Genomic DNA, 17049 nt, shown 5'->3' with positions numbered 1-17049 from the left:
AATAAACCAACAGGTGAGGTGTACGCAGCCCACATCCTGCTGTGTTCACAGAACGCCTCCAATGACGTGGAAGACCCTGTATATCGGTAGCCCAAGGTAACCAGACACAAAGTTGTTATTGGTGGTTTTGCATGGGTTTCACTGTGCTAACAATTAACTAAGGAACATTAGATATAACAAGGGAATTGTACATATACTAAAAAAGGGAAAATTTGCAGGGCTTTGGAGAAAGAGCAGGGGAGTGGGACTAATTGGATAGCTCTTTCGAAGAGCCAGCACGGGAACATGAGCCAAATGGCTTCCTTCTGCACTATATAATTCTATGAATTCCATCTGGTCGATGATTTACCATTATCAGCAATATAGAAAAGCATAGAAATTAGAGTAACAAAATTTATTATCACATTCTGTATACAAGTTATTACAATCATAATTATAAAGTTTAAAATGTAATGTTGTTTAGGAAAAAATGTAACAGGTCATGTTATAACGATGGAGAAAACCCAAAACATTATTTACTGTCCCTGCATTGACAGAGAAGATGAAATTCCAACAATGAAAGTAGACTTTTACATGTGCCATGTTAAAAGCTCTGGTTAGAGCATTGGAGTAGTTTTCAAATTCTAGGCTTGATTACCATTTAATGTGAACTCTGTGGGTTAGTTTGTTGAGCGTAGCAAGTGAAAGAGAAAAACAAAAAGTAAATAAATGGCAACAAGACTTATTCTGGCCTGCGAAGTTTGCTCCTTGTCGACAGCTATGTAAGCGGACTGACAGCAGCCGTGGAAAATCCTGTGGCTCGGACGTTGCCATCCTTCAGGCTGATGTAAGAAGGCAGCTTGTGGAGGAGGGGGAAATCAAAGAATATGTTGCATTTTACCACCACGGGTATTCCACAGATTCAAGGTCCAACACTGCCTGACAAGCAAATCTGCCACCATCAAATATGTGGAATACCCTCCTGTCCTCAGCTTTGTATCGCAATAGTGAAGAGAAAAATCAGACACTATCCCTCCGATTCTGATCCTACAAAACTGAAGTTAGGTTACAAAGCTGCGCTGGAGGTGGCTGTAAAGAAATAAGCAACAGGGACTGCCCGCCCGCCCAGATGAAGATAATTTTGTGGGCAACTGACCACAAAGAGTAAAAATTGGAAAACGGAATAAAATGACACCCAATGAGTGTAACATTAGTTAAGGTTTAGACAGTTATGTAGATTACATTTTCATGTATCTTTATATATTGACAGCTCTTTGGGGTAAGGATGCAATGCATCACCTGATTGTGATGTATGTAGTTTCCTATTCTGTATGTGTGTATTTAGTAATTTGCAAAACTAAAATCCATTACAACTCTAATACACAGCCGCTCTAAAAAACAGTAAGAACTGTACACAATGTCTTTTAAATTCCTGTGGTAGCATTCATGAGCCCAACTGAATAGTTTTAGCAACCCGAGATGTCCTTCTTATTTTTCCTTAGGAAGCGAATATCAGCAGGATCAAAACCCCTCTGCTTAGCTCCAAAGAGTGCCCAGGGCGGTGTCTTGGCCATGTAATCTTCTGCAGAGAATATCTTGGTGCCGTTGTTCTCCTCATAATCTTTGATGAGGTGCTGAAAGTGGTCATAGTCTATCCAAGTCCACCATTCTCCATTCACTTTGAACTAAAATAAATAACAGAAAACCCTATTAATAAAACTACTCAAATGAAAAAGAGATTGTACAAATCTGCAGTAAAACTCCATTTCGAAGTGTTGTGGCTCGAGTTAAATGATGTCAACTAATGACTGGAATTTGTTATACCAGGCCGAGAAGTAATATTAGACCTAAAACTTTAGTCTCAAATAAAGGAAGTAAGTGAGGATCAAACACCACTGTTCAGGGAGATTTCAACTTATCAGGAATAATTGGAGCAAAGGAAAGAAAACCTGTTTCTGGACATGATAAAGAAATAAGAACTTGTATTCATATAATGTATTTCATATCCTGAGGATGTCCGAAAGTGCATGACAGGCAATGAAGTATTTTTGAAGTATAGTCACTGTTGTAATGTAGGCAAATGTGGCAGCCAATTTGCAAACAGCAAGGTCCCACAAACAGCAATGAGATAAACAGACAGATAATCTGCTATAATGATGTAGGTTGAGGGATAAATATTGGCTAGGACACAGGGAGAACTCACCTGCACTTCTTCAAATAGTGCCATGGATCTTTTACATCCACCTGAAATGGCAGTTGGGGCCGTGGTTTAACGTCTCACCCGAAAGACAGCATCTCCAGTAGTACTGTACTGAAGTGACAGCATAAATTTTCAAACTGGGGGGCTGTGACAAGACTATCAGGGGAGCACAAGGACACCTGGGCTTTGTCTCTCAAATCCTGGGATTACTGGTGCATAGTATCAAAACATCAATGATCAAATGTGCTTACGCCATGTCAGCGCCCCCTAGCTCCAAAGCATAGAAAAAAATATTGTTTCTTAGAGATGGCACATGAATCTCCGAGAGAGGGGCACAGGAGTTTGGGAACTTCTGCCTAAATTATATGATCAATTCTCTGGAATGGAGCTTGAACACACGACCTTCTGACTCAGAGGCAAGAGTGCTATCACTGAGCCAAGGCTGACATATTAATGGTCAGTTACAAGACCCAAATGATTAAGGAGTTGGGGGGGGGGGTGAGAGGTGACATTATAATCAATATTGTTATAGTGCCCAAGTGATGTTGGTGCAGGTGACAGTGAGAGAGCACCTTGGAAATAGTGACCACAATCTGGTGGAGTTCAGCATCAGACCTACACTAGAGAAGAGGCATACTAAAGAAACTCTTCATTTTCAGAAAGTAGATTTAGAGGGAATGAAGGGCCAGCCGAGAGAGGTAGACTGGACCAAAGTTTTTAAAGGGAGAAGTACAGGGGAAAAGTGGAAGACTTTGAGCAACACATCGTTGTCAATACAAAGTAACTATGTAACACTTGGAAAGAAGTGCAGTAGAGAAAAAGGAGAATGATGTGGGTGACAATGAAATACTTTCCTTGAGTACAATGCCACACACACAATTTACTCAATACTGAAGTACCCAGTCAATATGAAACTATAATCAAAAAGGCTAATAAAGAATGGGATGCATCTCAAAGACATCTGACTAAATTACATCAAGGTATTTAAACCTTGTAGAGATCAATGGTGAACTCACATTTGCAATTTTCTCTATCCAAAGGATACTAATGCATTAAGGCAGGACCACTGAAAACCAAAAATGATTACAGGACTGAATGCTCTAAATTAGGGAGAGATTTTCTTATGGACTTTCATTCATTGAAAAGGGGATAGGATCTTGAAATGGTGAGAGGCATTTTTTGAGGCAAGCAGACGACTTAATCTTCAAGTACATTCCAAAAGGACACAGGCAAAAAATAAGTAATAAGCCTCAAATGAGAACAGACATGAAAAAAAAATCCACCAGATGTTTACAGGCTACCTTTATGCTATATTGATTAACTCCTTTAAAAAAAACACTCTGGAGAATTATAAGATTGGGATCAAGACTGAAGGTTATATGGATGAGAACAGATAGAAATGATCTAATACTCTGCAACCTGATGGTTCTTGAGCTGAATTGTCAAAGTTGAATAATAGTGATGATCTAAAATGGCAGACATGCCAAGGTTGAGGAGTGGGAACAGCTTGAGTGGTGACATCACGATTAATGTACTGCTACACTTATTAATCAGATAAACATGATGTCGGCGTTCAACAATAAATTTGTTTTCAATAAGTTTCACCAGTTTGGTGTTCAATGTCAGTTTTGCTGTCAACTAATTTTTAACAACTGGTCAACAAAAACAGACCTACATGCAGTTCTGGCAAATCATTGTCATTTGTGGAAGGGTTGTGTCAATGGATTTTCTGTCTTCAAACATATGCCAGACGTATTTATTTATTTTAAATAGAACTTGAATACAGATCATCCAGAATCATCAGGGAGAGGGGAACAACATGCTATATTTTCATTTATTTTTATTAATTTTGCTCCTTTGAATTATTATCCGGGAGTTCACTTGTTTCAATCATAATGGCCCAGAATTTGCTGCAGCTGGTCAACGATTTAATTTTTTATAGAAAAATTTCAAACAACAATTAAAACCTGAAGGAATGAGACTTCACACTTGTAATAGTTCATTTTCAGTGCCAGAGAGGTTGTTTGGCAGTAATTAACACTACTCACACCGTTAAAAAGAGTACTTAGACTGAAATGGTCAATCCCTAACTTTCTGTGGCGAGTTTAGTTCGTATCTGCTGTGCAAGTATAGAAATTTCACACCATTCAATGCATTTGCAAGGTGAGCTGGACAGCAAGATGCCCTTTTCATGAAGCTAACAGCAGAGCGTCACATCTCGGACAGCAACTTCCGGATTTCTGCGTTTAACTGCGCATCTGCCCTCACCTGAAGTTGCTGTGCGATTTTCACATAAATAACGGTGAGCGCGTTAGTTTCACCATTATTTTGACTGCAAATTCTGAGCCAATAATATGGGTTCCACTTGTTTTGTTACTGTCACCTCATCAGAAAATCCATAGTACTCTGCATCTAGCCACCTTTCCATTTTGCATTGTCATCTCAGGACAAATTTTATGAATGCTGCAACATCAAACATGATCAGAATGAGATCAATGGAGCGGGAAAGTGTGCTGGTCTTTTTTTGCTGTCTGCACAGACACACCTGCCAATGCGAATACATGTTAGTTCAGGTATGTTACTACTGTTTTGGGTACAGTACATATTTTATTTTGTATAGTTATATAATTCTACAGATCATAAACCCCAAGATATATCTTTTCTCATGCCTTTTCTCAACCTCAATAAATAAAAGATGCCATCCATCAACACTTATCATGGGAGTAGCTCTTATTAAATGTGGAATTCAATTTTATTGGGCTCGATTTTAGGGTCGGGTTACCTGCGGGTTTCCAGCGGGGGGGCCCCGAAAATCCCGATCTCCGATCACGTGACCGGATTCGGACGAAATCCCGGCCACTTCCGGGTACCGCGCTGACGTGCGGGGCTGCGCGCGCAAGCCCCGCTGGTGGGAATCCCGCAGGCAATTAAAGCCAGCGGGGTTCCACTTGAGAGTACTTAACTTGCTCGTTGTGGTCAGTTAATGAGCTGAAGCAGCTGTCAAAAGAGGAAGTGTGGGATTTTACGTTCAAAGCAGTCAGTTTCCCACACTGGGGGAAACAGGACCCTTCAAACCAGGCGTGTTGCAGCCAGCAGCCTGTGGCAGGTGCCAAGGTGCGCTCCACGGGGGAGCGCCCTCACCCACGCAGGAGGCCACCGCGTCACATAGGGCAACCCCTGCCCCCCACCACCCCCCGGCCAAGCCAGAGGACAGACCGACACGAAACCGCAGCCCCAGTCCGAGGACCCACACACCTACCCTGCACAACCCCTTGGATCAACACCTGCCAGTTGGGTGGTGTGTGGACACCCTCGGAGGACGAAGAGCATGACCAGCACCAGCAGCCTCGCAGTCCACGCCGTCCGCCGCAGAGACGTGGATCCCCCCAACACGGTGTGGTTGCATGCCCACCTGCACAGCAGGAGGGAGGGCTACCGCAGAGAGAGACGCGTCGCAGAGTGCACTACCCTCGCCACAGGGTCCACAGACCGAGGCGCAGCTCCCCGGACCTCTCCGAGCAGCAGTGCACAGGGAGGCGCAGATTCGCTCGACATGTAGTCGTGGAGATCTGCAGCCTCTTTCATGCCGAGCTGCTCCTGGCTGGCCCCAGCACCAACTGCTTACCTGTCGCTGGCAAAGTCACCACTGTCCTCCACACCTTCTCCTCCGCATCCTTCCAGGGTGCAGCCGGCAACACCGCCGATGTCTCTCAGTTGTCTGCGCGGACGAGCCCTGCAAATACACCTGCACCTACTCTGCAGTAACACGATGGGTGGCATCAGTGGTGGGTCCTCATAGTGATACCCAGGAGCGGGCATTATTGGACACAATGGACAGGATTCGCGGAGACATGGCAGTGGTGGTGTCAATATAATGTGTGCTGTTTGTGGCTCTGAAATTCAATATGGGTAACACCCATGACAAACCCTCAGACACCCTTGTGCACCCCCTTCATGCTGACGAGACGTTTGCCTTACCCTGCCTACTGCACATATGTGATGCATGCCCTGTGGCTGCAGCACAGGTGGTGGCAGGTTGAGTGAGGCTGGCCGTGAGGGAGATGCACGAGAGGGTGAGTATGGGATGGAGCCATGAGATTGTATGAGGATTGGGTCGCGTGTTAGTGGCAGGATGAGTACTGGCGAGGTGAGTAGGTGGAGGTAAGATGAGGATGGGGTGTGAGTGGGCATGAAGGGTGATGTGACAGAATAGTGTTGGCGGTGCCGAAGGAGATTTGGGGTGGGGGCAGTGTTGTGGCAGACGGAGTGTAGGGGAAAGACTTCGTGTTCTCACTGTGGCTGACCTACTGCGGTCATTGCAGCGCCTCCTGCACTGTATGCAGGTGGGCGATATGTTGGTGGCGCAGGTGACCCCCTCTGCCACCTCGAGCCAGGCCTTCTTGGTGGCAGAGGCAGGCCGCTTCCTCCCGCCCGCCGGGGGGAAGATCTGTGTCCTCCCCCTCCTCCTCACCCCATCTGATGATACCTGGGGTGAGTCATCATTAAACTGGGAGCAGCCTTCCCCCTGGGCTGCTCCATGCTGCAATTTGTCCCATTGGTTGCAGCATCTGTCAGTGGAGGACTGCCCCTTTAACTAGAGAGCCTCCAGCTGACAGATCGTACTGCGCTTGCGCAGCCCGCCCGACGCGCAGGCCAGCGCCGTGGACCCCGGAGGAGCAGGTAATTGGATCCTATTAGTGGATTGCCTGCTACGATCGCGTGGGCAACCCACTAATTTCGCCGTTCGCGTTTTCGACGCTCCCGGAGGACCACCCGCTGGGAACCCGCAGGCCTGCTAAATTCGAGCCCATTGTCTTTAAAAAAGGCAATTTAATGAGAGGTATGCAGCTTAATAAAATCTTTCTGACTATCAAACATAATTGTCAATGCTATTACATCTATTCAGTAAGGAATTTGTTAATTGCATTAAATGTTATTGCTGTCCCAGCCTCAAGGCACAGCTGTGAAATGGCTGTTCAAACATCTGTCACAATTCCAATGGACTACATCCTCCTAATTCTTTGAAACACGTTTTTTAAAAAATTAGTTGATCGCTTGGGTAGCACTGCACATGGTGGGAGTAATTTTGACTTTGGGCGATAGTCCAAAACAAGCAGTATCGATATTGACGTCAATGTAAATGAAAATCAGGAGAGATGTGTAACGGGTGGCTGAATCGACAGCGTCCATTTTACACTATCGCACAAGGTCAACATTACCCCTGGTGAGTCAAGACCAAGTGCAGTGGGGTTCTTCAGGTGAAGTGGGGTTAGAGGATGATGATAATTGTACCAGGCTGCACAGGCATAATTCAATCCCAATTTTAAAAGTCATATATTCTGACCTTATTTTTATTCTATCATTAAAAAGGAAGTTGGTTATAGGACAGTAAATGAAGAGCAATCATTAATGGATGCTTTTTGGCCTGGAGAAATGTCTCCGAGGGGTCAGAGTTGAGACCATTGATCTTCTTTCTACATAGATAAATGTTTTGCTCTTGGGAATAGAGAGCCCAATGGCAAAATTTGCAGGCAACACAAAAATAGGGAGTATAGTTAACTGTAAAGAGGATTGTAAGCATTTTCAGGAGGACATAGACAGGTTAACAAACTGGACAGATAGATGTCAGAAGAAATTTAATGTGGAGAAATGTGAGGTGATATATTTTGGGAGGAAGAGGAATAGGCAGACTTAGGAATTCAGATATACTAAACCTACAAGAAAGAAGGAAGATGCATTTATGTAGAACCTTTCACATTCTAAGGACATCCCAAAGCCAATTAATTACTTTTTGAAGTGTCATCGTTTATTCTATAGGCAAATACAGCAGCTAGTTTGTCCACTGCAAGGTCCCATAAGAATGAGATAAATAACAAGTGCATCTATTTTTGGTGGTGCTGGTTGAGACATAAATGTTGACCAGGACATCAAGAGAATTCCCCTGCATTTCTTCGAATAGTGCTATGGGATCTTTTTATATCCACCTGAATCGGCAGATGGAGCTTCAGCTTAACGCCTCATCCAAAAGACAGCACCTCTGACAATGCAGTACTGCACATGTGCTCAAGTCCTAGAATGGAACTTGAACCCATGACCTTCTGACTCAAAGGCGAGAGTGCTAGCACTGAGCGAAGGCCGACACTACATATTTAAATCATTGGTTAGGCTGCAGTTTAGAGTATTGTGTCCAGATATATAGAAGTTGCAATAAGGAACGGGGTAGCTCAGAGCTAGTGTAGTAATGATGGGCTGAATGACCTACTTCTGTGCTGTAGAATTTTATGATTCTATTCCCATAGGAGCCACCCTTATGGAGGACAGCAATAAATGAAAAGCAATCGGGCTTGTTTATTTTTGGCCATCATTTATTTTTCTTTTACCATAGTCTTTTGCCATTGTGGAAAACAGCATAAATATGGACTTAGTTTAAATCAATGTTTTTCCAATCATGTTGACTGTAGCAAACAAGAGCTTAATAATACTTTTATTTTGTTCCAGTTTATTACTACAAATGAAGCATCAGTTGATAATGGTCTAAAGTGAAATGATTTTGGAGATTAATAGTTTGTTACAAATTTGGACCTTGTCTTAAATATTCTCTCTGGTGCACAGGTGTGTGCCCATACTTTTTTTTATTCGTTCACGGGATGTTGGCGTCGCTGGCGAGGCCAGCATTTATTGCCCATCCCTAATTGCCCTCAAGAAGGTGGTGGTGAGCCACCTTCTTGAACCGCTGCAGTCCATGTGGTGACGGTTCTCCCACAGTGCTGTTAGGAAGGAAGTTCCAGGATTTTGACCCAGCGACAATGAAGGAACGGCGATATATTTCCAAGTCGGGATGGTGTGTGACTTGGAGGGGAACGTGCAGGTGGTGTTGTTCCCATGTGCCTGCTGCTCTTGTCCTGCTAGGTGGTAGAGGTCGCGGGTTTGGGAGGTGCTGTCGAAAAAGCCTTGGCGAGTTGCTGCAGTGCATCCTGTGGATGGTACACACTGCAGCCACAGTGCGCCGGTGGTGAAGGGAGTGAATGTTTAAGTGTGGTGGATGGGGTGCCAATCAAGCGGGCTGCTTTATCTTGGATGGTGTCGAGCTTCTTGAGTGTTGTTGGAGCTGCACTCATCCAAGCAAGTGGAGAGTATTCCATCACACTCCTGACTTGTGCCTTGTAGATGGTGGAAAGGCTTTGGGGAGTCAGGAGGTGAGTCACTCGCCGCAGAATACCCAGCCTCTGACCTGCTCTCGTAGCCATTTATATGGCTGGTCCAGTTAAGTTTCTGGTCAATGGTGACCCCCAGGATGTTGATGGTGGGGGATTCGGTGATGGTAATGCCGTTGAATGTCAGGGGGAGGTGGTTAGACTCTCTCTTGTTGGAGATGGTCATTGCCTGGCACTTATCTGGCGCGAATGTTACTTGCCACTTATGAGCCCAAGCCTGGATGTTGTCCAGGTCTTGCTGCAATCAAGCGGGCATACTGCCCAACCTTTAACTGCACAACAGTATAACCCAGGGGTGTAACAATAGTAACCCTGGTAATCTGAACTGGATATTCATGTCTTTCGTAAATGGGCTTCTTCAATCTCTTCAACAGTGAGCGAGGCCAGAAATGAAATCATTAAGCTGCTTTATTTCACGATGAGTAAACTTACAGAGCAACAGTTATAATTGGATTCAGTTAGTGCAAACAGGACAGTTGGCCATTGCATGATAATATAAAATAATGAACACACTATTCGTGTGAACTCTGGCTCAGTTGGTAGCACTCTCGCCTCTGAGTCAGAAGATGAGTTCAAATCCCACTCCAGCGACTTGAGCATAAAATCCAGGCTGATATTTCAGTGCAGTACTGATGGAATGCTGCACTGTTGGAGGTGCCGTCTTTTGGATGTGCCGTTAAACTGAGGCTCTGTCTGCCCTCTCAGGTGGATATTAATGATCCCATTCCACTATTTTGAAGAAGAGCAGGGGAGTTCTCCCCGGTGGCCTGGCCAACATTTATCCCTCAACCAACATCACCAAAACAGATTATCTGGTCATTATCACATTGCTGTTCGTGGAAGCTTGCTGCGTGCAAATTGGCTGCTGCGTTTCCTACATTACAACAGTGACTACACTTCAAAAAGTACTTCATTGACAGTAAAGCCCTTTGGGACGTCCTAAGGTCGTGAAAGGTGCTATATAAATGCAAGTCATTCTTTCTTTCTATGCTTCCCCGCATCAGTGAGCTGTCTTGCTTGGCTTAAACAAATTAATTCCTAACTAACCTCCTGCATTGTCCTTTTGAGCCTGGCCAAAGCTTGCTCTCATAGATTTCTGTTTGCATACCAGCTGACAGCCTGTGTCTTTGTCTCTGTGTTCACCCTCTGTTCATAGCCTGAAAGGACTAGAGACATCCCAACACAATTGGCATGAGGTGTTTATCAATTGCCAAGACAGTCTAACCTATTGGTTATTATTTATAGTGTACGGGGAAGCAACATCAAAGCTTAACCTATTTGTATTTTAATCAGCTATCATCTTAGGCCCTTTTTTCTAACTTGTGTGCACACACTATGCTTTAAAAACCCACCATTTTTCTCTTTTTTAACTCTTTTCCAAGATGTTCTGTGTAAAAATGGTCAAGGAATAATCCTTAAACAAGACATAGCTATTAAAGGAAGGAGACTTTAATCTGTCTTATATTCAAATATAACTCACAATGGAGATTTGAACATGCCACACCAACATTTCCTCAATTCTGTGCCACTTTTAACTTCAAAATGAATTCTGATACAGAAGAAATAGATCCATAAAAACGATACATAATTTCCTAACTCAAGTATACCCAAGAGCTAACGCTAATTTCTCTTGCTGCTTGTTTGACTCCAAATCTGAAGGTATAAGTCACTCAGGCCCCAACCTGAAGGACAATTAATTGCAGAAAATGCACAAGGATGTCAATATGAAGATCTGATATTGCTGCATTGACGTCATTGCTGTGAACTATATGGGATGGTGCACTAGAATCCAAACTACACACCATTAATACGGCTTCTTGCATCCTATTTAAGTCTACAATCTAGTTATCTTAACTTTGTGGGTACTAGTTTCACCTGGAGGACTTTATTCCAATTCCTTAAGAAATTTTCAATTTACAATCATCGTTTTTCATTGCAGCACGCTGTCAGGTTAAATAGAAGATTAATTTCTACACTATAGTCCCCTCTAATAATGAAATCTTAGTGCAGAAATCAAACATGAAGCAGAAACCAGTGGTAATAAATAAGGTAATAATTCATAAACATTACGAAATGCAGCATTAAACAGATTAGTAAATGTGTTGTGAAGGGATGTGTTGAAATGCATGGTTACTTGATTTTTCTAGATTGTGTGTAACCACTTTCAATGCATGTCATGAATTCACAAATCTGATAGACACTAGTGTATCATCAAATATCCAAGCACAAATCACAATCATTTAGCATCTAAGCATGTGGAAAATCTGCTGGATTGAATTCAGAGCTTTTTCTACCACAGATTTATTTTGTGAAACAGCAAAAATATATGTAACAGGCAGAACAAAGAATGTTGGTAAGTATAATGCTTGCCATAACTTTGTATGCAGAAATTAGAGAGCACAATAGTCAGTGTGCAGCATTTCGCAGTTAAGTGTAAAAAATAAGTTTGAATCCCTTCCTTGAAATTAAGTTTGATCTTACAGCCCGGCATCCGACAGGCATTACAATTGATCTGCCCACCCAACATACACCAAATATGAAAATCGACCCCAATACTCTAACTGCGGCCTAACCAATGATTTGTATAGATTTAGCATTGCCTCTTTGCTCTTGAACTCTATGCCCTTCTTATAAAACCTAGGATCCCATATGCTTTTTTAAAAAACACAGCTTTATCACTTTTAAAGATAATCTAACAATGATACAAGGTATATAACTATAGTAGAACATCTTTTATCTAATTACACAAGTAGACAAAATAATACTCCAAGAAGTAAACTAATCCTTTGTAAATATCATGTTTCACCAGGTTTCAGGAACATCAATCTGTCTCGTCCGAGATTTTCAAACATCCTCTTCATTTCTTGAGATTACAAAACTGTCCATCACATGGGAATTTAGAACTACTAACTGCTCTTTTGACCAGAATTGCTCTTTTTTTTTGTCCCAGAGAAATTACCAGACTTTGTGGTTTAAAAACTAGATACTCAATTCAAAAAGGAACTTGTCAGTCAGTCAGAATTAAACTGAATCAATGACAGTGCATTGTACAAACTGAAATTATACCATATGCCTGAATATTTGTAACAAACATCCCATGCAACGCCTATTTGAATGCCTTCTGAAAACTGATATAAATCTACTGCATTGCCTTTATCTATCCAACCATCCACTTCTTCAAAAAGCTCTATTAAATTTGGTAAACATGACTGACTTTACCAAATCTATGCCAGCCATTTTTTTATGAACCGATGTGGAGGTACGTATTCGCCTCTAAAAAAAATTGAAGTGGGTATACAGCTCAACTACACTCTTGGGCTTCCTTTCCCTTCATTTTTGCCTGTCATTTCTCAGTGGTCTCTGCCTTCAGCTTAGGTAATGGATTTAGATGCCGTTTCAGAATTTTTGTTACCTATTGTGAAACTTCCTTTCAATTGTCCTCACCCCTTTAAATTTCACTTATATGCAATCTTCCACTCCCACCACTAGTGTGCTTCCTGTGCACGTCCAAATCTGCATCTGGTGCTCTGCAAATTGTGATAATGAGGTGACCTCAGAAAATTATGCGCAAAACTTCTATTTGCATTTGGACATCTAACAGCGTCTGCCGTTAGTTAGACTTGCCCTTGCACGTTTAGGTTTTAAAATTTTTTGTGTGGCAAGTTGCTGGAAGTGCAAGGTGATAATACCGCAGCGAGGGACACCAGGCATCTGGGGCCTGAGTGACCAGGGCAAGTGACTGTGGATCTCCTTAACCAATCAGATTGAAGGATTGTGAAATTAACAGTGCAAAGACTGAGAAGGAAGTGTAAATTAGAGTGGGTGAATTCAATGTCAAATCAACTCAGGCACAGAAAGAGAAATTAAGAGAGGGAAAGAAAGATTGGATTAAGAGAGAGAGAGAAGAAAAGAGACAGAAAGGAAGTTTAAAAAAATTAAAATTTTAAATGTGACATTTTTAAAATCTCCAACAACAATTAAAATCTGAAGGAATGAGACTCCGCACTTGTAACAGTTAACTTTCAGCACCAGAGAGGTTGTTTGGCAGTAATTGGCAATTATCACATCTTTAAAAGGGTACTTAGACTGGAATGGGACAAGATTTAACTTCCTATGGTGAGTTTAATTCGTATCTACCGCGCGAATACGTCACGCCATTCAATGCAATTCATGGTAAGCCAGATAGCGAGATGTGATTCTTGCAAAGCAAACAGCGGAGCGGCGCAACTCAGACAGCAACTTTTGGATATTTGAGTTTAACCGCGCATTCTGCCCCTCGCCTGAAGTTGCTGTACCATTTGCACATAAATAACAGCGAGCGCCATTAGTCTCACCGTTATTTTGACAGCAAAATCTGGGCCAATGCGTTACATCGGTGCATGAATGAATTATAAATAGAACATTTTGGGATGAATGATATATTATTTATCCCAAATGGGATGAATTCTGTAGAGCATGAATTTCTGAAGTACATCTTTTTGTTTTTTTGGTAACAGAAATAAAATATGTTCTATTAAGATTCAATTATGTCACGTGAATCTGTTTACGCGTATCTGTTAATGAGCGTATTAATTGAGAGTCTGACTGCCGAATGGTACAACAGCAGAGGTTATATAGATCGTGGCAGAACTTGAATGAAAATCATTTTCTGCTCCATTTCCTGCCCAATTATGTCAGATTCTCCTTTCCGGAATTCAGTCCACAACTGGCTATTATGTCCAGCATTGATCAACTTGTTCTTTGATATCCATTTATGTAAATTATCTAACTCACAATAACCATATGAGAATATCATTTTAATGTTTTTGAAAAGAAAAACAGATAATATGGTGCAGGAATCCACAGATGGAGGGTCTGGTTTTAACTGGCTCAATGTCTCACATTCTGTTTCTTTACAAAGTATGAAACATTTGGAATCGTGATGAATTGTACTTAAAATACATTAGATGCCATTGTGATATTGTAGTAATTGAGGATGATTATGGATCTTATTTACATGCAGCTAGCCAAGTGAAACCTCCAACCTTCAGTCCATGTAGGACTAAAAAGTAGCGTAAGAATAGGGGAAATTTTCCATTCCCACATTCTGATGGGTCAAACAGTGCCAGGAAGAAAATCTGGCACTGAGACGGTGGCAGGAGCACGCTACCTGGTATTTTCTGACAGCGCTGCAGAGGCTCTTACGGTCCTGGAATGCACGAGCCTCATTGGTCCTTCACAGAATATGCACGTGAAGGCAGAGCCTCTCTGCTCTATATTTTCCAGTGGTTTACTTCACTGGCACATTACTGCTGTGTGCCAAAATAGTGATTTCCTGGTTAACTTAAAGCCGAGTGCCCATTGATTTTGTGAGTGATTGGCAAATTTGTTTTTTTGGTTTCCTTTTGTTTCATTTATTCAGATACTCATTTTTTCTATTACTGGTTCAATTTGGCCATTCTTTACCCACTTACCTCTCAGTGGAGTTTTACTGTGATTTGCAGCCTCACAGACCCTCCCAGAGCTATTTGGGAATATAACAGGACCTATGCCTTTGCAATTACTTTTGACCTTGAAGGCCTCTCTTTAGGGTCAGACTATTCCCTTGAGATACCATCTTGTTATACAGGCACAATAAAATTAGTCTTGTGCACAACCTGCACGCCAACCCGGGGCATCAGTAAATGACTGTACGTCATGCAATGCAGCTAGGTTGTTTCACAAAGACATGAGGTGTTATGGCGTTGGGAAAATTGAATCTGGCAAGGTTTGCAACTGTACGTTGAATCTTGAAAGTGTGATCTACTTGGGTACGGTTTGCACCAAATGCACTGAAAAAGCTATACGGTATAACAGGCAATATTTTGTAGCATGCAATCTTGGGCCGTCTATGAGATACATGATACTGTTGGGTAGTCTCACCGTGCCAGATTCCTTTAAGTATGCACCATTCTTAGGCAACTGTTCCCAGATGCTAAAGTACACATTGCAGAGTCTGGTTACCATCTGTCCTCTGGAGAGGGTACAGAGATGCCAAGTGGAGAAACAACTTCTCATTCACTACATGCCATCCATCAAACAGGTATGTAGATACTATACCAGTCTGTCACTTGCCCACAGAATTGGGTTTGTGCTTCCGCATCAAGGATCCTGTCACTTCATTTATGTTTGACCTTCTCCCCTCCCAACCCACCCCTCCCTGGCCAAGGCTGAAAGATATCTAGAATTAATTTTGAAGCTTGATTAAAAGCTGAAATTGAATTTTTCCTCATATAGTCATTTATCTTTAAGCGCAGATATTCCTTTAATTTGGACCTGCTGGCCAGATTTTCCAATTCCTCCATTAGGCTTGCTCTTTGCAAAAAGCCAAAGCTGCATAGCCATCTATGAATAATCATTCAAATTAGCTGATAGTGGAAAATTGGGGGCAGTCAGTTCTCTGTACTGCTGGCTAGCGTTACTCCAGGCATGGGCACAAATCCTCAATAGTGCTAGTAATGAAAAGTCTCCGCTCATGTTTCTTTAAATTATAAGTTAGTGGAATTTTGCAAAGAATTTGGTGAATTATGCTGAGCTTCTTGGTGAGATGAGTGTTCCTTCAGATCTGTATTTATTTACTTCTCATCAATAAATTCCAAACTACATTATGTACTTGCAAACAGATAAAAAAAAGCCTGTATTGCAGAAAGGTAATCTATTTTCCTTAATGAAGCCTTATTACAGGTCTAAATTAAGGAAACTAATAAAATAGCTCAGTATGGTTGTCACATTTTTGGGTCACCAGCCACTCTCGTAAGCAGATCTTGCATATTCTACTGTCTGCAGTGCACCTTTTCCTGTTCAATATCTAGATAAACAATAGCATGACCCAGGGATAACAGAAAACCCTTATTCTGTAAACCAGCTCCTGGAATGTATCACCTGCCGTCATGTAATTTTTTTTTAATATGAAAGAACGGTGGACTGGATCAACCCTCTTAATGAATTGAGGTACAGGCTTTGAACCAATAAGTGGTTTTGTTTACATATAATAAAAGAATACACAGTTTAAAACAGTGAGATCTATTTTGCAGTACGCGCCTCAGTTTACAAACCAACAAGGACGCATCTAGCTTTCTCCCAAAACATGGGGGCCTAAATTCATTAGCGCCTGAAACTGTTATGGCACATCAGAACAAAGAGGCCCAAGCACCGTCCTAAATCACCATCATAATTGCAGCAAGGTGCAGGTGCCAATCGGGCTGCCTTGAAACCCACTCAGCCTTAAAGCTGATGACTACATGTTTAAACACTCTGACTGCTCTATCTACCTGAACTTGGGCTGGTAGTATAAATCTGTGAGATGAAGTCTCTGCCTACTGAGCTGCCAATAACAGAGGGCTCCAGCCAGTCAAGGCCCAGCACTTCTCCGACTGGTCTCAGAGACAGTTGTCAATCAAAGTCAATCCCCCAGTTGGGGCCTAACCGTTGAACTGTAACCACCGACTGCATATCTTGAAACAAAGGCAGCAAGCGAATCATCTCTTGAGATTTAATTAAACTAAATAGCCGTTCACTAATATTGAAAGAAGCCAATCTCTATTAATGAACTGGTTAATGAATTTTCTCAGATTATCAATTTGCATTCATGAAGAACACTGCAATCTGTATGTCTGAAACTGAACTAATATCTTTCCC

The 17049-nt window shown here is 42.1% G+C and overlaps 1 protein-coding gene across 2 annotated transcripts in view; it reads right to left on the bottom strand.

Moving 5' to 3' along the window:
* Positions 1-379: 379 nt before the first annotated feature.
* tyw1 (tRNA-yW synthesizing protein 1 homolog (S. cerevisiae)) overlaps positions 380-17049 on the bottom strand; it is a 160863-nt gene continuing 144193 nt past the window's right edge. For both annotated transcript variants that reach the window (XM_068008146.1, XM_068008147.1), the window contains exon 16: positions 380-1664. In XM_068008146.1, coding sequence (XP_067864247.1) covers positions 1446-1664 — 219 coding nt within the window. In that variant the 3' untranslated portion in view covers positions 380-1445. The remainder of the gene's footprint in view (positions 1665-17049) is intronic.

The sequence above is a fragment of the Heptranchias perlo genome, chromosome 28 (assembly GCF_035084215.1).
Source record: "Heptranchias perlo isolate sHepPer1 chromosome 28, sHepPer1.hap1, whole genome shotgun sequence".
Taxonomy (NCBI): Eukaryota; Metazoa; Chordata; class Chondrichthyes; order Hexanchiformes; family Hexanchidae; genus Heptranchias; species Heptranchias perlo.
The sequence above is the reverse complement of the archived record's forward strand: the minus strand, read 5'-3'. Positions and strand labels throughout refer to the sequence as shown.